The following is a 22,070-nucleotide window of genomic DNA, read 5'->3' on the forward strand; positions in this document are numbered from 1 at the left end:
GTGCCGTGGTGTTAGTTGACAGGCAGACACGGCAATTACAGAAAAACTTTTCTCAGCTCCTGCAGGCTTGGGATACAGCTTGCTCATTGCAGGCACCTTGTAGGAATAGCCTAAGATGAAGCATGTGTAGCACAGACAGAAACTTTGGAGGGCTTTGCTGCCAACTTCCATGAAACCTCGCCTGAGCATGTGCATACTGATTTTAGAGGCTTAAACTTGGCCTAATTTGGGCAGATTTTCACAGGGACCACAAAAGGCATGTCGCTGACAGTGGTCCTTCTGCCAAATTGTAAGCCTTTGCGTCAAAGCTGGGAGTTTCTGAATGGTTATAAAGTTGTTTTTTTTTTTCTTCTTCATCATGGGGAAAACTATTCTTCCTCAGCCTCGTTCTTGAGAAAAGCCAAACCATTGTGGCTGAGTCTTTCCCAAACACTCAGTTTGAGTTGGCCTTGTAATACGAAGTCAGTTTGATCTAAAATGTGATAAAGTCAAATGCAGCAGGGAAGAAAAGCCTTAAGACAAAACTATAGATGGGTTTCTTGCTTCATGTTGCTACTCGCTCCACCCCCTACTGAGGTCCATTTTGCAGAATAGGATAGACTCGGTTTTCACTTTGGTTGCCTGAAGTATGCAGCCATGCATACCGAGGCACGTAGCTTTTTAATTATGTTGATATGTGGCAATTGTCTTGTGGTGACTTGTCTTCTGGCTCTGGCACTGGAGGCCTTTTTTAAATATGTCTTAAAACCCCAGGATGGGCGTTTCCAGAAAGAGTTTGCATGGCTGCCATGATCATAGACAGGAATCTGTGTTTCAGCTGTAGCAAAAGCAGCAGCCACCCTCAGCTCGGGGCCGAGCCGTGCAGAGCTGCTGGAGGAAGCGTGCCCCCAAGCCCACCTTGCCCCAGTGGCTGCAGGGGGCTGGGGCAGCTCCTGGCTTTGGGCTGGGCTGTGGATGGCTGCAGGTGGAGTCACGGGGCTGTTTGGGCAACATTTGGTGCCCAAGCAGCTGTTCCCCAGCTCCTCTAGGGAGAAGGTGATGGGTCTTTTTTGCATAATACTTTAATGCAGCTTACAGGCTATTCGTGGGAACTCACCACAGCGTGGGAACTCCTGGCCTAGCAAATGTGTGCACTAAAACTGTTAGCACAAAACCCAAGCGGTTTCTTTAAATATTCAGAAGTCTAGAAATGAGAACTTCAAAGTTGTAGCACCTGAAGATCCATTTTGTATTGTGTGCATGTGTCATGAGAGCTTTTTGCTGCTCTTCTACTGCAGCATTTCTCATCTGGGAGTCACCAAGGCTGGGGAGGAGTGGGATGTACTGGTGAGGAGCAGAGGAGGGAAGAAGCGCTGGGCAATAACAGGAATTAGGGGTGGAGTGGCACTGAGAGGCTTTGGGGTGTAAGTGGGAGTTCTGCTTTTTCTTGTCCCCACCCTTTCTTCCATGCCTGTTCCTAGCACTTGACCAGCACTTCCCAACAGAGTGCCCTCCCTTTCAGCCCAGACCACGAGCCAGCACGTATTTCTCCTAAGCAAGCCTCAAACAGGAGAGGGAAAGGGGAAAGAGCCTGAGCTCATGATCTGTTCTGCAGAGCTATTTGACAAGTTTCAGAGAAAATGCCCAAGTAGAAGCTTATTTGTGTTGCCAGGATTTTAAGTATTTAGGTGTACAGTACAAAATGGTGCATTCTGTGCTTTTGCCATACTGCAAAGTTTGGCACGTATGTACCTGTTTGATATTAATAGTGTGCTGGTTATGAAATTACCCTATACAAACATATCTGGCAACATAAAGCAGATTAATCAGGATTATCATACTTTATAATTTTGTTTGGGGGAAGGAGAGGAACCAACTGGGAAGGAGATGTTTGTGTCCCTTATATTGAGACTTGCTACCTACATGGAGATTGTTTTCCAGAAATAATAAACTGTATTTTTCCTTTAAAAGAAGTACTTCTTGCAACTCATTGAACAGCAAATGGTCTTTTTTTATTAGTAACTGAAGTAAAGTACTGCCAGACTGTCATTGGTTTGGTAGTTGTGATGAAGCACATTGAGATCCCGTTCTAGAAATTGACAATTCATACTGAATACTTAAATAGGAAACTGTTTTAGGAAAGCTCCTGAAATACGTAATTTATTTTGTATGCCGTAAGCCTAGAGGGAAGTATAATCAGATGTTCCAGGTGATTAGAAAGTGATTTAAAATAATAAATTATGTTTACTGTATTTGATTTGATGCTAAAATAAATTACTTCACTCTGCTCATTGGTAGGACATAGTACAGTACCTCTTGTGGTGCTGTGCTGAAGGTCCCATGATTATGTTGAAATCTGATGTTTTCTGTGTTGGTGTTAACAGAATACTCCCAGCCCGTGGTTACACCAGCCCACCCCTGTGACCTCAGCTGACAGCCTTGGATTACTGAGTCACATTCCTGTGCGACCGTCCAGTGCAGATCCCCTTCGGCCTCTCAAACTGGCAGCGCATTCTAGCCCACCGTTGTCCAAAAGTATAGTAGAGCATCACAAAGAGTAAGTGCACTGTTATTCCAACTCAGACTCACAGAATGGGCTTGGCAGGGACCTCTGGAGGCCATCTGGGCCAACCCCTGCTCGAGCAGGGCCAACGAGAGCAGGGTCCAGCGCCATGTCCAGATGGGTTTTGACCATGCCCAAGGAGATTCCACAACCACTTTGGGCAGCCTGTGCCAGCGCTCGGTCACCCGCACAGCACAGAAGTGCTTCAAGTGTTCAGATAGAACCTCCTGTGTGCGCATTACCTCATGTCCTGGCACTGGGCACCACTGAAACGAGCCTGGCTCTGTCCTCATGGCACCTTCCCTTCAGGTGTATACGGACATTGATAAGGTCCCTCTGAGCCTCTTCTTCTTCAGGCTGAACAGTCCCAATTCTATGCATGGTGTAAACAGAATGCAGTCCGAGAGGGTATATCACAGCCCCTGACATTGTCTTCTAGCTTCATTTTAGTTTATTTGCAAATGTGGGTGCCTGTGATAGGGAAAAGCTTGTCAGTGTGCTGCAAAACAGACTCTGCCCTGTTGACTTTGAATGGTACTTGAGTTCCTGAGTCATCTGAAGACTTTTGAAAATTGTGCCTAATATAAAGAAAAGTTTATTTTGTGTTAATAGATAACTTTGTTCAGAGCATGGGAAGAAAGGTCTTCTGTTTAGCTTGTTGTGGAACATTCAGACTAAACTGTGTAACCTTTTTCAAACAGAGAGCTGGAGAGGAAAGCATTTATCGAACCTTTACGTTCCGTTACAACTGCACCAATAAAGACAGAGTTGGAGCAAAGCAGAACACAGACAGCAAAGGAGAGCCATATGCAGAGACATTTTGCAGATCCAATGTTGAACCAGCTGCCAAGGCCACCACAGGAGACGGGGGAGCGACTGAGCAAATACAAAGAAGAACATAGACGGATACTCCAAGAAAGTATTGAAGTTGCTCCTTTTACAGCTAAAATAAAGGCACTGGAGGGAGAGAGAGAGAACTACTCTAGGGTAACATCCTTATCCTCGAGTCCCAAAAGCCATTCAGTAAAATATGAGAAAGATGCAGAACGCTCTGTGTCAGAACTATATAAAATGAAGCATTCGGTCCCACAGAGCTTGCCGCAGAGTAACTATTTCACCACCTTGTCTAACAGCGTAGTAAATGAACCACCGAGATCATACCCGTCCAAGGAAGCTTCAAGTGCGTATGTTGAGAAGCAGACTAATTGTCCTTCGACAGCAGCTAGTTCCCAGTCTCTTCCTTCTTACATTTCTTCTCTTTCAAAACCTCCCCCTTTAATTAAGCACCAACCTGAGAGCGAAGGCTCTGCAAGCAAGATGTCTGAGCAGCTTTCACAGTCAGTGCAGTCTCACTCAGTCAATTCTTTCAGAAATGACAGCAGAAGCCCTACTCAGCTGTCAGTCTCATCTTCAAATACACTCCGGAGTATGCCTGCCTTGCACAGAGCCCCCGTATTTCACCCCCCTGTGCACCAGAACCTGGAGAAGAAGGAAAGCAGCTACAGCAGCCTTTCGCCTCCCACCCTGACCCCTGTTCAACCCGTTAATGCCGGTGGTGGTAAAATACAGGAATTGCAGAAACCACCGACTTTAGTCCCTGAACCTAAGGAAGCTCAGACTGTTTACAAGGGCGCTTCTGAACAGAATTTATCCGAAATGTGGAAGTCTAACAACGCCCCGAATAATGAAAAAGTGGACTGGCATGTTGAAAGAATGAGCGGAAAGTCGCAGTCCGCCACGGCATCTGTTATTGTGCGTCCTCCTTCTAGCACGAAATATGATAGCGTAGCCGTAATGCAGTCAGCTTCCAAAGATCGAGCCAGTGAGAGATCTTCAGCTGTGACAAATCAAGCAGATTGCCTGAAAACAGCGGAAGCCAGAGAGACTGGAAGAATCATTCTGCCAAATATGAACTCAGACAGTGCTCGCACACAGTATGAAAAGAAATTTCCAGCTGTCTCGCAAGGCAGCGTTCCTCGTTCTGTCACCCCTACCACAACTATGATCTGCAGTACTAAAACGGATGTAACCGCATCGGCGGCTACGACTACCAGCGTGTCAAGCTGGGGCAGCTCCGAAGTGACTTACTCCTTATCGAACACGGTCTTGGCCTGCGCGCCGCCGCTGGAGTGTGCTGCCTCGAGAGCGGCGAGTCAGGCGGCGGCACAGGCCCAGGAATGCAAGGTCAGCGCCCCGGCGCCGGCTACGCCTGCCCCTGGCAAGACCGGCAGCGCTGCTCAGCCCGGCTCGGGATTCTCCACCTCCACCGACTTCGTCCATTTGAAAAAGCACAAGGCAGCGTTGGCTGCAGCTCAGTTTAAAAGTAGTAACACCAGTGAGACAGAGGCCAACTCTGTGAAAAATCAGACATTTTCAACCTCTCTCCCCCTAGACAGTGCTATCGTCTGCAATACAATAAACAAAGCAAACTCTGTAGGCAGTGGGCAAACTTCCCAGACAAGTCAGCCAAACTACCACACTAAACTGAAAAAGGCTTGGCTAACAAGACATTCAGAGGAAGATAAAAACACTAATAAAAAGGAGAATTCAGGGAACAGTGTTTCAGAAATTATTAAGCCATGTACTGTCAATTTAATAGCTTCTACATCAAATGATTTGCAAAATAACATAGATAGTAAAATCTTGGCAGATAAGTTTGTGAAGGAAGATAAGCACCCTAGGAGAAAAGCAAAACGAACTTATGAGTCTGGCTCTGAAAGTGGAGACTCTGATGAAAGTGAGAGCAAGTCAGAGCAAAGGACTAAACGGCAGCCTAAGCCAACTTACAAAAAGAAACAAAATGATTTGCAGAAAAAAAAGGGTGATGCGGAGGAAGAAGTAAAACCGAATGGTGTTCTTAGCCGGAGTGCCAAAGAAAAAAGCAAGCTGAAGTTACAGAGCAGCAGTAACAGCAGTGAGTATATTAATCTGATTTGGAAAAGACAAACTAATGTGAACTCCAGCAGCGTTAATCCTGGAGGGTTTGTGCACGATATGTGCAATAGCTGGGAAAAGATTTAAAGAGCATGCTTGTGAAAAAGCCTGGATCCAGATTTATCGGTCTTGAGGTCCTCTGAAATATCTTGGGTTAAGAAATTGAGCATTCTATGTATATGTGTACAAACTGGTTCTTGGCCTAAAAATAGGCAGCAAACAAACTGGTTTATGCCGTCCATCATAATTCACCAGACTAGTGCATAGAGTTATGTTACTTGTACTGTTGTTTTTTTGTTTTTTTTTTAAAGTCTAGTGCATTTATTTTTAGAGTGCTACTCGGGGAGAGGTTCTCTATTGTTGAACTTGAATTCATCCTTTGATCAGAAAGCCAAAGGCAGTTCCTTGAGAGCCTGATGCCACTCTGCTACAATTTGGTTAATTTAATGAAAGGTTTGAGGGAGAGTCATTTCACACTCTTGACTAGCGTGTGTATTATATGGTGTTAACATCCCTCTTGTTTAAGGAAATTTAGGGAAATAGGAATTTCAATTTATATGTAATGCTGTTGTGTGTACCACATTGTAACTAGATTTGTCTAAAAAAGAGAAACTGGTCTGCCAACCGGAGTGATTTTATTTAAGAACTTACCTTATTTTTTATCCTAATTTATTCTTCTCTGTGCAGTATTCTTTTGTCTTTGTTCTGGTTTAGTTGAGTATGAGAAAGTCTACGACTACTTTCTGCAAAAATTTTTAAGTACAGTTAGTAAGAAAACGAGCACTGCTCCCTGTAATTACATTCTTTGGCTTTTCACTGCCTAGTGTATGAAGTTGTTCTTGTAGTATCTGAGAACACTTGATGCCTAAGTCCTACTGTGTCCTGGCAGTGATGCAATCTGTCTGAGGTATTTTGGCTTGGGTCCAGTGATAGCATTATTACTTTCTCTTCTTTTTTTTTCTCCTTCTAACTTAAGGGGAAGATCAAGGAGAACACACCTTCTTTTCTTTAAAAAAGTGAACTGTAGATATACATATATTATACATATACACGTAGCAGGCTAGGTCTTTGTGATCTTTGTATTGTTGCAAAGGATTTTTTTCATGGGTTTGTTTTAGAGGGGTTCATTAGATAACTTAAGGGAAGGCAGCGTCTCCTTGGCTAGCATTACAAGAGTATGAAAGCAGTATGTTGTAACACATTATGGTATTGTTTCATGGGATTCAGGTCCAAAAACGGGTAGGAGTTTCGGGTATTCTGTTATGTTGTCCCTAGCACAGCATGTGTTCTGCACCTTGACGTATTGAGTCTATCCCATTGTAGCAGTTTTCCGTGCTTGCCTTCCTTTCCTGACATCTCAGTAGACCCAGGGGGTTTCTGTTTCTTCTCCATGACCTATTAAATAGATGAGCATTTCTGATACTTCTAGCAGTTTGTCTTGGGTCAGCGTCATTACAATTTCTGAGAGAGCTGGTCAGAGATCTTGTTACATAGAGGACTTTCCTCAAAGATTTACCCAAAAACATACTTAGCTCTGAGCTTTCAGGAAAGAGAAGGTCTCCGGGGAGCAGCTGCCTGGGTTCCCCTTAGGTTGCTGAGGATAATTCTGCTTCAGCATCTGGGGCTTGGTGGCAGTCGCCACGTGGGTGGTATCTGGATACTGCCAGGGCTGAAAGCTGCTTTGTCCCGATGCCATTGCTGGAAGCCCTGGGAGCCCTTGTGCTAGCCAGAGTGCTCAGAGCTCCGGGCTGTAAGGCTCCCTCCCGCAAAGCGAGGAATGTTACACTTCTGCAGGCACTGGGGGTCTTCCAAGTTCCTGCCCCCACAACCTCAAGTCTGGCAGCTCCCAGATGACTCCAGGGGTCTCTGGATCCAAGGCAGAAAAGTTTCTTTTGGGCTAATAAGTCTGCACTTTGGCCTCTTCTGCTCTCAAGCTTTAATCCAGTTACCTTTGTGCTCATCAGGTGAGTTGGGAATGTGTTATCTAGGCAATGAACTGAGGCATAGAGAGTCTGTCACCTGCAAAGTTTACACAAGAAGTCTGGCAAAATACAGATCTGAACCCAGGTACCAAGTCCAAAGTTAGCACCCTAACCTCTGTCACCCTGCATCAGATCCGTGTTTACAGGACATGAACTTTCAAGAGTAGCAGTAGATTAAATGACAGATACTCCTATCTATCTGCAGATGAAACTGGTGCCACTTATAAAAGTCATTATATCGAAAGCCTGGTTAAATAACAACAGGGTTCGGTTTCAAAACGCATATGTGAAAATTGCACGTATTACTCAATAGATCTGCTCCTTGTGTTACTCAGGGTCAGGCTGACCGACTTTGATATTGAAAACAGAATTTTACTTCTTGTTTTCCAAAGCCAACAAATTTGAAAGAAGTAAATGAATTCTGTGTTTCCTTGTGCCTGATACTTTACACTCAGCTCAGATGGGTTACACATGAATTGAACTGTTCTTCTGTAATTATATCTGTACAACCCTCAGCAAAGTAAATTCCAAAGAAGCAGGATGTCTTTTTTTTTTTTAAAGCTCCGCTTTAATTCATTAAATTACTGCCTTCTTGCATACATTTTCACTTGAAACAAACTGCAAACCTTTCCTTCTTGGCATATTGTGTTATTTTACATCTTTGTAAGAGTGAGGTTCTTTTTGCAAATCCACAGATTTTAGTGGAATATTTGGTGAACTGTACACCTAATGTAAGAGAAAATAGCAAGTCCTGGGTGTTCCTTGAAGCTCAGCAAATAGGTAACTGTACTCCTGCCTGCATAAGTCTAATGGGTGGAAAAATAGAAGTAATAATGAAGTATGTTATGAACACAACAAATACACTTTTAGAAATACTGAATGCAGAGTGATCTAACTGTGTTCTGAGTATAAGGGCCTGCGGTACGTCTTCTGAAACCCCTCTTGCTTTTGCAGCTGGTATACCTCGCTCAGTGTTAAAAGATTGGCGCAAAGTGAAGAAGCTGAAGCAAACAGGAGAGTCCTTCTTGCAGGATGATTCTTGCTCTGAAATAGGACCAAATTTGCAGAAATGCAGAGAATGTAGGCTAATAAGAAGCAAGAAAGGTGAAGAACCAACTCACTCACCAGTGTTTTGTAGATTTTACTACTTTCGACGGTAAGTGCAGCTGTCTCCTCATACGTGGTGTTTTAACTTAAAAATAATACAGAAGACTTGTGTGCCTGAAAGCGTGTCTGATTTTTCTGGCTCAGTTTGCCTGATAAAAGACACTGCCTAATTTAGCAGTATTTACATTTGTATTTCTTACTTCTTTTGTGGATTGACTTCATTGCTGTTTGAAGCTTTATAGCAAAGACATCAGAACAGCTGCCCAGTGTACCTTAGGCAAGCAGAAGATGTAATGCATCACCATCACACAGGTGTCTGACATTTGAAGTGGGATTTTCAAAAGGCAGGCTTCAATTACTCTGGACAAGTTGTACAACCACAGAGTTGCGCTAATTCATAATTGTTCTTGTGCCAGTAGATGGTGGGAATGCTGCTTGAGGTTTGATGGGAGTTTTCTGAGGACAGAGTTCTGCCTTCCCTTTTTACAATTACGGCAAATCAAGGAAACTCGTAAATGGGGAAGGAAGTTCCCAGAATGCAGTATAGCGTGCGTGGCACAGGCGGCATGGTTGTCAACGCAGATCCAAATGGTGTTAATTTGCACGTGGGCTGTGTTGGCAATATAGAGCCAACATGTTTTGGAAAGGACATTGCTGTTCCCTGAATTGACTTTAATTCTTTTGGATTGAAGCTTTAGTTACAGGAGCCAGTAGACCTATGAGGATTTTTTTTTAGGGTTGGACTCAGAATACCTTCTGTATAAAAATATTTGATTCCCAGTGTGGCAGAGTTAGATTGTGAGCTGCTGCTTTTGTGTGAAAAAGAAAACATCAGTGGTAAAATTTTTTTGACCATTTTCAAACACAGGCATGGAATTTGTTTTGAATTTCATGGGGTACAGTTTACAGCATTTTAATTATTTTCATTGTGATTGCATACTAGGGCTTGAATGTAATGAGGTTTGCACTACTGTTGGAAGTCGTTACTGTAAAAGAGAAGTCATCTTTTCTTCAAGTTGTTCATTTAATACCCATCTGAATATCATTTTTGATACTTCTGTTTTTGTGACTGCTTTACTGACATTACTATAAAATTCCTGAACTGCTGTGATAATCGCATGTGAATAATGAATTACCCTGTATCATGTGAGAGAGATGGAATAATTAATTGTTGCTGCTTTAAATCACCTAAATGTAGGTGGGGTTAGTAGAATGGCATTGGGTAGGATCACAGGAAAACCTTCAGTTATTTTAAAAGGTGGTATGTAAACAGTATTTTGTATTAGTGATCTGTTCTGCCTAGAAAGACTTAAATACAGTGTTTTAACTCCTATTCTCTGAGAGTGAGAGCAGTAGGATTGAAAATATGAGTCAGACTGGGTGATTGCTGACACAGGTGCTGTGAAAATTAAAGGTGAGGAGTAGGTGGACCCAAACTTTGGCCAAACAAGAAAGAGAAGATAACTTTCCATCTGCAATGTTAAAGCAGTGGTAAATGTTACAGAGAGTGAGTGATGACTATACTGAATCCAGTGTTTGGCCTAAAAAGTTACTCCAAATTTTCATGTTTCCTTACTGTCTGCTTTAAGGCCAGTTTCTCTAATTTCTGTAATTAGTAGGTAAACTAAGCCACCTTGTAGGATGTGCAGTTAAACTATTTGTTTTCGGTTTTAGGTTGTCTTTTAGTAAGAATGGAGTGGTTAGGATAGATGGTTTCTCCTCTCCCGATCAATATGATGATGAGGCGCTGAGTTTATGGACACACGAAAACTATGAAGATGATGAACTGGACCTAGAAACTTCTAAATATATTTTAGATATCATAGGAGATAAATTTTGTCAGTTGGTAACATCCGAGAAAACAGCCATGTCCTGGGTGAAAAAAGACGGTAAGGAAATCTCAAATGCTCTTTCTGGTTTTGGTGTTGTGCTCTGTTGAGGTGTTTGTGTTGGCAGTGACCCGCTGCCCCCTTCTGAGCTGCTCACTGTACCAGCCTGTCACCTTTTGATTGAAATAGGCTGTGTTGTTATGTTGGGAAGGGGCAGCAGCCTCCCTCGGTGGGCTTTGGGGCTGGGCTGCAGGCCGTGGTGGTAGTGCTGGGCCAGGGCCAGGCTGCCGCTGGGGCTGGAGCAGCCTCGCTTCCCAGCGTGGCCGCCAGCTCTCCAGCCAGCTCCAAGCCAAGGCCCGCAGCGAGCCAGTAGTGCTTCCTGCCAACAGATGTTGTGTTTCCAACGTGCCTTCTCTGCAGAAGCACAGAGCAGAATGCAACAGCGTGGGCCCTGTGGAGTGTGGGCCTCCTCCCCACCGAAGCCGTGGTTACTCTGTCCTGGCCCACAGCACGTGGGTGCAGGCTGGGAGCTGGGTGAGGGCTCTGCTAATTCCCCCCAACACAAGGAGGACGCACTGCACTAAGAGCAGAACTACCAGCTTGGTGTGCAGGGCAGGCGCCTCCCTGCCCTCCCCACCTGCCACCTTTAGCACCCAGCTCACCAGTTGAGCTGTCTTGAGGTTAACGTGTTCGGGAGGCAGTGAGGTGACAACCTGGCTCTTCATTACCTGGAGTTAAAGTACATGTTAAAGAAATTCTTCTTGGTACCTGTAACTCCCATGTAGAGCAGGAATATTCTTTCTGTATTACTTTAGTCTTTGTGTTTTAATCTCTCTCTAGTGTCTTGACACGAACACTGAGGGGATGCTGTGTAATGCAGCTACGGGGGTATATGTTGATGGCCTGTTTATGAAGGATCATTTTCTTCCTCCACCCCTGGCTGCATCTGAGGGGAAAATCACGAATGCTTCATCTATTACGACCATTCATTCTGTGTCTTGCATTTAAATTTCAGGCCTTTTATTCTGCTTATTTTGTATTTCAGCCAAAATCGCATGGAAGAGAGCGGTGAGAGGAGTCCGTGAGATGTGTGATGCATGTGAAGCCACATTATTTAACATTCATTGGGTCTGCCAAAAATGTGGATTTGTGGTCTGCCTGGATTGTTACAAGGCAAAGGAAAGAAAAAGTTCTAGAGGTCAGTTCTTTATGAACTAGAGTGTTGTATGTGCTGTTTATTCTCACTTGCTGTAGAGCTACTGATCCCTAAGTGTAACTGACTTTCTGTAAAGCATTTAATTACTACTTGTGTGTTTTGGTATCTCTTAAATCTTTTTTCCCTCTTTTTTGTAAGTGTAAAATCGTTCAGAAAGTAACTGATGTGGGGCTACTTAAAGACTTTGTCCACTTTTCAGTCTTCTGTGCACTGTCTTGGCTCACGTGTGCCTTGCAAGGTTGAATCTTGTTCATCCACTGCAAGACTGGCATTCCACCTCCCTGTTTTATGGTAACTTATTGCTGTTAGGGCTTGATCTGAGTGCTTTCTGGAGTCATCCCTTCAGAAATGCATTCTTTATCTTCACCTTAGCTTACCTTTTATTATTATTATTATATTTGTGTGAGCAAGTGGATGACCTCATCCGCATGGTGGCGGAGCTCAAGGAGGAGGTGGAGAGGCTGAGGGCCATCAGGGAGTGTGAGCGGGAGATAGACTTCTGGAGCAACTCCCTGCAGGGCCTCAAGGAGAGGTACCGGGGTGAGACACCCCAAATGGGGGTGGACACCCTGCCCAGTCGCCGTCGGGCAGAGGGAGGGGACCTGGGAGTTGAGGAGGAGTGGAGACAGGTCCCTGCTCGACATCGCAGGCGATGCCCTCCTCTTCCGACCCCACCTTCCCAGGTGCCCTTACAAAACAGGTTTGAGGCCCTGGAGAATGAGGGATCAACAGCAACTGAGGAAGAGGTAGAAAGTGTTCCCAGGAGGATTCCTAGGGTGAGGAGGTCAACTCCACGCATCAGGACTGCCTCCACCAAGAACGAAAGAAAGGTGATTGTTGTGGGTGACTCTGTCCTTAGGGGAACAGAGGGCCCTATTTGTCGGCCTGACCCTACCCGTAGGGAGGTCTGCTGCCTCCCTGGGGCCAGGGTCAGGGACATTGCCAAGAAGGTCAAGCGCCTGGTACGGCCCACTGACTACTACCCGCTATTGGTCTTTCAGGCTGGTAGCGATGAAGTAGCAAAGAGAAGCCTGAAGGCGATCAAAAGAGACTTTAGGGATTTGGGGCGACAACTTAGAGGTTCAGGCGCACAGGTTGTGTTTGCCTCTGTCCTTCCGATAGGGGGGATGGAAGCTGAAAGGTGCGCTGTTCGCATAAACTCGTGGCTTCGTGACTGGTGTGACCGGCACAACTTTGGGTTTTTTGATCACGGGAAGGTCTATGCTACACCGGGCCTGATGGCACCGGATGGGATGGGCCTCTCTCGGAGAGGGGTAAGGATCTTGGGTCAGGAGTTGGCAGGGCTGATAGATAGGGCTTTAAACTAGGTAAGAAGGGGGATGGGGCTGAAACAAGGACTGTTGGGGCTGTGCCAGGGGGAACAATGGCAAGGCCGGAGGATAAGGTAAAGGCCCAGCTGAAGTGCATCTACACCAATGCACGCAGCATGGGTAATAAACAGGAGGAGCTGGAAGCCATCGTGCAGCGGGCAGGCTACGACTTGGTTGCCATCACGGAAACGTGGTGGGACCAGTCTCATGACTGGAGTGCTGCGATGCCTGGCTATAGGCTCTTCAGAAGGGACAGGCAGCACAGAAGGGGTGGCGGTGTGGCTCTCTATATTAGAGAGTCTTTCGATGTTGTAGAACTCGAGGCTAGGAATGACAAGATCGAGTCCCTTTGGGTTAGGATCGGCAGGGACAACAAGGCTAGTGTCCTGGTCGGGGTCTGCTATAGACCGCCGAACCAGGATGAGGAGACGGATGAGGAGTTCTACAGGCAGCTGACAGAAGTTGCGAAATCGTCAGCGCTTGTACTCGTGGGGGACTTCAACTTCCCTGACATATCCTGGAAGCACAACACAGCCCAGAGGAAGCAGTCTAGGAGGTTTCTGGAGAAAGTGGAAGATAGCTTCCTGACGCAGCTGATTAGTGAACCTACCAGGGGTGGTGCCCTGCTAGACCTTCTCTTCACAAACAGAGAAGGACTGGTGGAGGATGTGATTGTCGGGAACAGTCTTGGGCAGAGTGACCACGAAATGGTGGAGTTCACTATTCTTGGCGGGGCCAGGAAGGGAACCAGTAAAACCACTGTATTGGACTTTCGGAGGGCTGACTTTGGGCTGCTCAGGACACTAGTTGGTGGAGTCCCATGGGAGGCGGTTCTGAAGGGCAGAGGGGTCCAGGAAGGCTGGGCGCTCTTTAAGAGGCAAATCCTAATGGCGCAGGAGCGGTCTATTCCCATGCGCCCAAAGATGAGCCAGCGGGGAAGAAGACCAGCCTGGCTCAACAGAGAATTGTGGCTTGAGCTTAGGAGAAAAAAGAGGGTTTATAATCTTTGGAAAATTGGGCAGGCCACTGAGGAGGACTATAAGGATGTAGCGAGGCTGTGCAGGGACAAGATTAGGAAGGCCAAAGCTCGTCTGGAGCTCAATCTGGCTACTGCCGTTAAAGATAATAAAAAACGCTTTTATAAATACATCAACACAAAAAGGAGGACTAGGGAGAATCTCCATCCTTTACTGGATGCAGGGGGAAACTTAGTTACAAGAGATGAGGAAAAGGCGGAGGTGCTCAATGCCTTCTTTGCCTCAGTCTTTAGCGGCAAAACCGGTTGCTCTCTGGATACCCAGTACCCAGAACTGGTGGAAGGGGACGGGGAGCAGGATGTGGCCCTCACCATCCACGAAGAACTGGTTGGTGACCTGCTACGGCACTTGGATGTCCACAAATCGATGGGGCCGGATGGGATCCACCCAAGGGTACTGAGAGAACTGGCAGAGGAGCTGGCCAAGCCCCTATCCATCATTTATCAGCAGTCCTGGCTATCGGGGGAGGTCCCAGCCGACTGGCGGCTAGCAAATGTGACGCCCATCTACAAGAAGGGCCGGAGGGCAGACCCGGGGAACTACAGGCCGGTCAGTTTGACCTCAGTACCAGGGAAGCTCATGGAGCAGATCCTCTTGGGAGTCATCATGCGGCACTTGAAGGGCAAGCAGGCGATCAGGCCCAGTCAGCATGGGTTTATGGAAGGCAGGTCCTGCTTGACGAACCTGATCTCCTTCTACGACAAAGTGACGCGCTGGGTGGACGAGGGAAAGGCTGTGGATGTGGTCTACCTTGACTTCAGCAAGGCTTTTGACACCGTCTCCCACAGCATTCTCCTCAAGAAACTGGCTGCTCTTGGCTTGGACTGGCTCACGCTTCGTTGGGTTAGAAACTGGCTGGATAGCCGGGCCCAAAGAGTTGTGGTGAATGGAGCCAAGTCCAGTTGGAGGCCAGTCACTAGTGGCGTCCCCCAGGGCTCGGTGCTGGGGCCGGTCCTCTTTAACATCTTCATCGATGATCTGGATGACGGCATTGAGTGCACCCTCAGTAAGTTTGCAGATGACACCAAGCTAGGTGCGTGTGTCGATCTGCTCGAGGGTAGGAAGGCTCTGCAGGAGGATCTGGATAGGCTGCACCGATGGGCTGAGGTCAACTGTATGAAGTTCAACAAGGCCAAGTGCCGGGTCCTGCACCTGGGGCGCAATAACCCCAAGCAGAGCTACAGGCTGGGAGAGGAATGGTTGGAGGGCTGCCAGGCAGAGAAGGACCTGGGAGTGATGGTGGACAGTCGGCTGAATATGAGCCAGCAGTGTGCTCTGGTGGCCAAGAAGGCCAACGGCATCCTGGCTTGTATCAGAAACACTGTGACCAGCAGGGCTAGGGAGGTGATCGTCCCCCTGTACTCGGCTCTGGTGAGGCCGCACCTCGAGTACTGTGTTCAGTTTTGGGCCCCTCGCTACAAGAAGGACATCGAGGTGCTTGAGCGGGTCCAAAGAAGGGCGACGAAGCTGGTGAGGGGCCTGGAGAGCAAGTCCTACGAGGAGCGGCTGAAGGAGCTGGGCTTGTTCAGCCTAGAGAAGAGGAGGCTCAGGGGTGACCTTATTGCTCTGTATAAGTACATTAAAGGAGGCTGTAGCGAGGTGGGGGTTGGCCTGTTCTCCCATGTGCCTGGTGACAGGACGAGGGGGAATGGGCTAAAGTTACGCCAGGGGAGTTTTAGGTTAGATGTTAGGAAGAATTTCTTTACTGAAAGGGTTGTGAGGCATTGGAACGGGCTGCCCAGGGAGGTGGTGGAGTCACCATCCCTGGAAGTCTTCAAAAGACGTTTAGATGTAGAGCTTAGGGATATGGTTTAGTGGGGACTGTTAGTTTTAGGTCAGAGGTTGGACTCGATGATCTTGAGGTCTCTTCCAACCTAGAAAATTCTGTGATTCTGTGATTCTGTGATTAAAAAAAGCTTTGCAAAGAATTTAATATGAGTGTAAATGGAGGTTTTAAAATCCAAAAGTCTATGCATGTACTCATTTTAATCTAATTCCTGTGTTTTAATGGAAAAGTCTAACTTGGTTTGTAGCGAGGTCTAACAGGACTGACTTGCAAACCTGTGCTTTTTGAGTTACCCAGCTCATTTGCAATTGAAACAGGGAATGGCTTGGAAGATGGATCTGGTCATTCAGCTCCCTGCTGTAACATTCCTGCTCAGGCTGCTTATTCGAAAGAGCTGCCTTCCCCTGGGTGGCAGGCGTTGTGCCCTGGCACAGTACTGCAGTGAAATACTGTGCCAGGAACAGATTAAAATATAATGCTGTTTTGAAAAGCATTTCCGTGTTTGTCATGGCAACATAATGTCACATATGTGAAATGTTAGTAAAATAATGTGTAAGTATTAGATGGCAAATCTTTAGTAAATGGAGAGACTCCCATCCACTTTGTCCTTGGCTGTCAGTGAGGGGCCTCCTACACCGCGGTTGTAAGATGTTCCCTGAGATTTTCATCAAAGCCTGAAGTTTCTAGGGAACTAACTCTGGTGTTTTCCAACACCAAGTGCAGTCGTTAATGCTTTCATGTGGGAGGCTGCTCCAGCAGCCCTTAACTGGCTTAAGTCTGTGTGTACGCATGTGTGTGCATCCATCTGACGTGGCTTGGGATATACTCTGAACGTTATTTACCCTAGTGGGAACATGCAGTCAGAGGCTTTTTATAGTGTGTGTGTGTTAACCAGCCAGGAAAATTTTAGTAAAATGTCTTCAAAGTTTAAAAAAACAGTATACAGAAGCAGGCTTCTTTTCAGTCTTCCGGCAGGAAGACTTTCTCTTTACTGTTCATCATAGCATTACAGGCAGAAGTATATCTTCCCTCTCCCCAGTTTTATTTCTAATGCTTCTGTAGGGTTCATGTGAAGCAGACCTCTACTTTGGCACTCTTACAAAGTTGAGAACCACCCACCCTTCTCTATATAATACCACTTTATATTACACCATTTTTCCTGGAACTGGTAGTTGTTTTTACAGTTGCTAGATGTAATGGAGAATACACTGGTTTCCCGCTGCTTCAGCAGGAATGTTAGAGGTTTAAATATTCAATATTTAGGTATTTATCAATGACTTTTCTTACTACTTCAGTACATGGATGAATGTGCTTCCATTGTTACCTTCGGGCAGTTCCTGGCACCATCAAGTGGAATGCTGTGTTACGGCATTTTAGTGATCAAATACATTAGGGAGGTGCATGCATATATTACGTTGTTTTGATTTATGTCCATGTTCAGTTGTATAGCTAACAAATCTAGTACTTGTCTTAAAGGAACATCTGATAGGATGTGTGTATGTTACAGCAAGAAAATAATACTTTAAACATGCTCCCTGCATCTTTTTGGTGTATTCTCTTTAGTTTGTATTTCTAAGTGAAGAGCTGAGCAAACTGGTAAAAAGATTTGAAGAGTCTCTTAAAAGTAGCAGTTCAATGGGGAGGATGTAAGACTGGGAATTGAGAGAGAAACTGCATTCCTTTTGCTGCCCAAAATCACGTAGCAGATCGGTGACCAGTTGCTTGGCCAGACGTTTTTCACTCTCATTCTTTCTCTGTCTTGTCTTTACACTGCACTTTTTTTCTGGCAGGGACAGGCTTCCTGAAATTCTGTACAGAGCCTCTCTCTCTCTCTCACCAACTCGGCCCTCCCTGATGCCACAAATGATTCTTAACCAGTACATACACACTTGTGGTTTCATGGTTGCTTTAATCTGACAGAAATCCATGATGCAACTTCCCTCTCCTTTGTGCCACCAGTAACCTTAATGCAGCTGCATGGTAGGGCCAGATCAGAGAATCGATTCAGTTGAAAATCCATCTTCTTGGTGTGGTCAGCCCTCTCTGGGTGGAGGACAGCCACTTTTAGTTGGCAGCTCCCTAAATTTAATAAAGTGGAATATACTTGGAAGCTCCACGGTTATTGATAAGGGTCTACATTACAAATGCTGCTGTTTTAGATTTTAGTAGTATTAAAACTCCTTCATTCTTTTATTTTCTTTGCAGGATACCAGTACAAAAGGCTTACAGAGTGTAAAAAACTGTTTCTAACTAAAACCAATCCAAATATGTTATCTCTGTCTGTGTATCATTATAAGTAAAGTAAAACAATGGGCAATGTTATTTTACAGATAAGGAGTTGTATGCCTGGATGAAGTGTGTGAAGGGACAGCCTCATGATCACAAACACCTGATGCCAACACAAATTATTCCAGGCTCTGGTAAGACCTCCTGTGAACAAGCAAGATGTGTTTTTCTCCCAGGTCTTTCTGTGAAGAGAGGCAACAGTAGCTTCTTGAAACTTCTCATTTGCCATTTAGAAATCTGCAAATTGTGTCAAATCATTGCAGGAAGGCAAGTGATTCTGGGCAGCTGAACAGTGAGGGGCGCAGATGAAGAAGAGAGGAGGAGATGTAGGCTGACAGGTGTCTGAAGGGGTTTGGCGACAGGCAGTGTAGAAATTCAGGGTGCTTGTTGAGAATGTTTGTACCTTTCCAAAGCAGAATGAAGAAGCCAGAATGTACTAATGAATCTGACCTCATCTGTTAAAAGAAAATTTTAGAACAGTGCTGTCAGGGAGCATTATGGGGCACCAGTTTAGGGGCGATTTGTTTCTCACTGTTCATTTATATCACATACTGTGAAATTTGTTTTCTGTTCCTCCCTGCCATTGGGGTTACAAAAAAAAAAAAAAAAAGATTCACAGTTTTGGTTGGAAGTCTGATCAAGCATCATAAGGCAGAAAGCAGTGAAGGAGCTTGCAATTAATGAAAAACACCAGTAATCCTAAACCCAGTAAAGTTCAGATTTTTTCTTATATGCAAGCCTTATAAAGAAGCATGGTTAGGTGTGGTCATTGTTAGCACTGTTTTTGTAATGTCTGGTAGCACTGATGCAGAGCAGAGAATTGTTAAGGGATTTTTTGAAACAGCAAAAATCCCATGGCTTGCTGTAGCTGAGCAAACCAAGCTACCAGGGCAACTATGAGAAGTTCCCATGACAGTGTTCCCACATCGCCCAATTGAGGAATTCAGAAAAATATTGTTACCGGTAGCTGGCTTCAAGGACAAGGTCTATGTGACTGCTAATCACAGGGGGTTGTTTTCTTGCAGGTGGGGTTGTTTTCTTGTAGTTGTTTGAGTGCTTTTGACCAATAATCTTGTGTGAAACACTGTCCGCCCCTGTTAAGTTCACTATAAAAGTTAGGCTATTCAGGCAATAAAATGGAGCGTGATCTGACTCTACTGGTGTCTGTCATGCTTTCGGCCGTGCTTCCTGCAACAGAGAATAGAAAACCCAAATGTGCCTTTAAACCTGTTAAATAAATTCCCAAGTTATTTTAAGCTGGAAATACAGATCCAGTCATTATTTTAATGGTTTGTTGCATGTTAGTTCAGGTAGAAATAAAGGCTGGTTAGATTCCATAATATATTCAAATTGTGACATTCCCCAGAACAGGCTCCATTCTGAAACTGGTTTTAATTTTAAATTGTGAAGTGAACCGCTCATCTGGAAATGGCACAGAGAAGACTGCCTGTGTAACCTCAGTTTTGTTCTGTGCATATCCATTACCAAACAGTCTTACATTACATGATCACATACTAATTTTTTTTGTCAAGACATGGCTCGCTTCAGTCTGTTGTAGTTTGATGGTTTTATTAAATGAAGCAACACTGCACCTGTTGAACAATGAGGAGTAAATAATGAATGGCTGACTTGTTGCGTGCCACGTGATGGGAATGCGGAGTGACATTTATATTATTCAAAAGAGTAGTATACAATTATTTAATTAAAGATCTTGGCTCTTTCAATGTGAGCTTTATGGTAAATTGGACGGTCCTTTTATAGTAGTTTTGAGCGTTAAATTTAGCATTTTTAATAGCTTATGTTTTTAAAAGGTTTGCGGTTAGCATCTTATCACAGTGTGTACTGTACAGCAGGCCACAAAATGATTGACAAGAACTGCTAATGTCTTCCTTCTTAATTGTCTTCTAGTTTTGACAGATCTTCTAGATGCTATGCACAATATTAGAGAAAAATTTGAAATTAAATCCCATTGTCAGTGTACCAGCAAGCAGAACACGCAAGCTGGCAAGCTCCCTGCAATGAATGGTGTGTCTCAGGTGAGTCCAAAATGTGTGTAGACACGGTTGTCTTTTCAGATGTTCTGTTACTTGTGGATTTTAGTATTTGAACAGTATAAGTCACGTTTCAGTTTGTATATGCAATGTTTAAATGATATCAGTGTCTTCGAAATACATTAAGGCAAAGTTACATATTGTAAATTAATTTGTCCTTTACAGGTTTTGCAGAATGTCCTTAATCACAGTAATAAAATTTCTCTGTGCATGCCTGAGTCTCAACAGCAGAATACCCCTCAAAAGTCTGAGACAAATGGTAACACAAGTCCAAGGAGTGATGTGAGCACAGACAGCAAGTTAACACCGCCTGAATCGCAGTCACCGCTGCATTGGTTAGCTGATCTTGCAGAGCAGAAAGCCAGAGAAGAAAAGAAAGGTAGGTATATGCTTGATATTGTTATACCACCTGAATGATTTTGGGGGAACCAGTAATAAAGTAATTCAATGCACTAGGGAAAAATCACTCTTATTTTCTGTTCAGCAAAAAGAAAAGGTGATGCTCTTTTTTCCCTTTAATTTTAGTCTTGAAACTTCAATGCCTTCTCCTGGTGGCATCAAAATTAGTTACCAGAGAAGCCACTGGTAGAATGCATGTGTATAATATGGTAGTATTTCCAGCTACAGCATCTCTCATTTGTGACAGGTACTCACTCAGCTGCATGTCTAAGATGCTGAGGAAAGCCTTTTCATGGTCACAGTGTTTGTCTGCGTTTTGAAGGATCTAGTTCATCCTCTGGTGTGTTTCAGGTGCGCTAGTGCTACAGTATATTAATGAGCACTATAAAATGCAGGGTACCAGTGTTCCTATGCCTGCCTCATGATACACCAGTGTAAACTCCCAATGATTATTTTTGTTTTAGAGAACAAAGAGTGTCCTTCTGGAAAACATTCAAAGGAGGAGAAAGACCAGGATAATTTGGAGTCCCAAAACTGTAGAAGCTCCCCTCCTGCATCCCAGAACAATGAACAGGGCTCAACGTTACGAGATTTGTTAACAACAACAGCAGGCAAGCTGCGTCTAGGTTCTACAGATGCTGGTATTGCTTTTGCTCCAGTTTACTCTACAGGAACAGCAGTAAGTGTTTACAAGATGCATGTTTTCTATTTCAGGATTTGAAAATGTGTGACATTTGTTATGATAGTTAAAGCAGTGACAGGTGTATTGCCTTTTTTTCCCAGGTTTTCTCGAAGGAATTAGCGTTTATATATATATATATATATATATATGTACATAAATGTTTGCTTAAAATATATATGTGTAGTGATAATTTATATGCATTATGAAGAAAATGTCTGTGAAGCTAGATAAAGCATTTACTTGGCAACATGAAGGAAGATTCTAATATTTTGAATTTTGTTTTAACTGTATATTTTTAACTTGTTCCATGTAAGAAAGCTTGTGGTTCTCTATACAGGAAGTGTATAACTGTAAGCTTCTAATTCACAATGAAATGTCATTCATCTGGAAAAAAAGGTATCACATTAATTTTATTTTCTTTCACATTGTTTAAACACACTTTTGTTTGTTTTCTAATAGAGCGGCAAGAGTGGTCGTACTATGCCAAACATTCTCGATGACATAATTGCTTCAGTGGTAGAAAACAAGATTCCACCAAATAGAGCACCAAAGATAAATGTAAAATCCGAAATAAAAGATGAGCCAAAGGATGACAGAAAATGTATTCAGGATGACGGCAACAAGTTGTACAGTGATATTCAGTATTCTTGGATCTGCGATAAGCATGTTTTGTGGCTCAGAGACCATAAAAACATTAACAACTGGAAGCTTTTCAAAGAGTGCTGGAAACAGGGAAGGGTAGGTATTGAACAGTTTGGTCTATAAAGTGACCTCAGTATGAACTCTGGAGGACATGTTACAGGACAAAGTTTGTGTAAGCCCACATTTGAAAACATGTTATTAGCACGTTTTGTTGCAGTGGGCAAAAGCTAGTCAGGTATATTCCAC

The 22,070-nt window shown here is 44.4% G+C and overlaps 1 protein-coding gene across 6 annotated transcripts in view; it reads left to right on the forward strand.

Moving 5' to 3' along the window:
- JMJD1C (jumonji domain containing 1C) overlaps nt 1-22,070 on the forward strand; it is a 161,633-nt gene that overhangs the window by 127,632 nt on the left and 11,931 nt on the right. For all 6 annotated transcript variants that reach the window (XM_068689121.1, XM_068689123.1, XM_068689126.1 and 3 more), the window contains 10 exons: nt 2,364-2,536; nt 3,244-5,456; nt 8,413-8,614; nt 10,240-10,454; nt 11,440-11,592; nt 18,095-18,184; nt 19,959-20,086; nt 20,267-20,480; nt 20,965-21,179; nt 21,642-21,920. In XM_068689121.1, coding sequence (XP_068545222.1) covers nt 2,364-2,536; nt 3,244-5,456; nt 8,413-8,614; nt 10,240-10,454; nt 11,440-11,592; nt 18,095-18,184; nt 19,959-20,086; nt 20,267-20,480; nt 20,965-21,179; nt 21,642-21,920 — 3,882 coding nt within the window. The remainder of the gene's footprint in view (nt 1-2,363; nt 2,537-3,243; nt 5,457-8,412; nt 8,615-10,239; nt 10,455-11,439; nt 11,593-18,094; nt 18,185-19,958; nt 20,087-20,266; nt 20,481-20,964; nt 21,180-21,641; nt 21,921-22,070) is intronic.

The sequence above is a fragment of the Anas acuta genome, chromosome 7, assembly GCF_963932015.1.
Source record: "Anas acuta chromosome 7, bAnaAcu1.1, whole genome shotgun sequence".
NCBI lineage: Eukaryota > Metazoa > Chordata > Aves > Anseriformes > Anatidae > Anas > Anas acuta.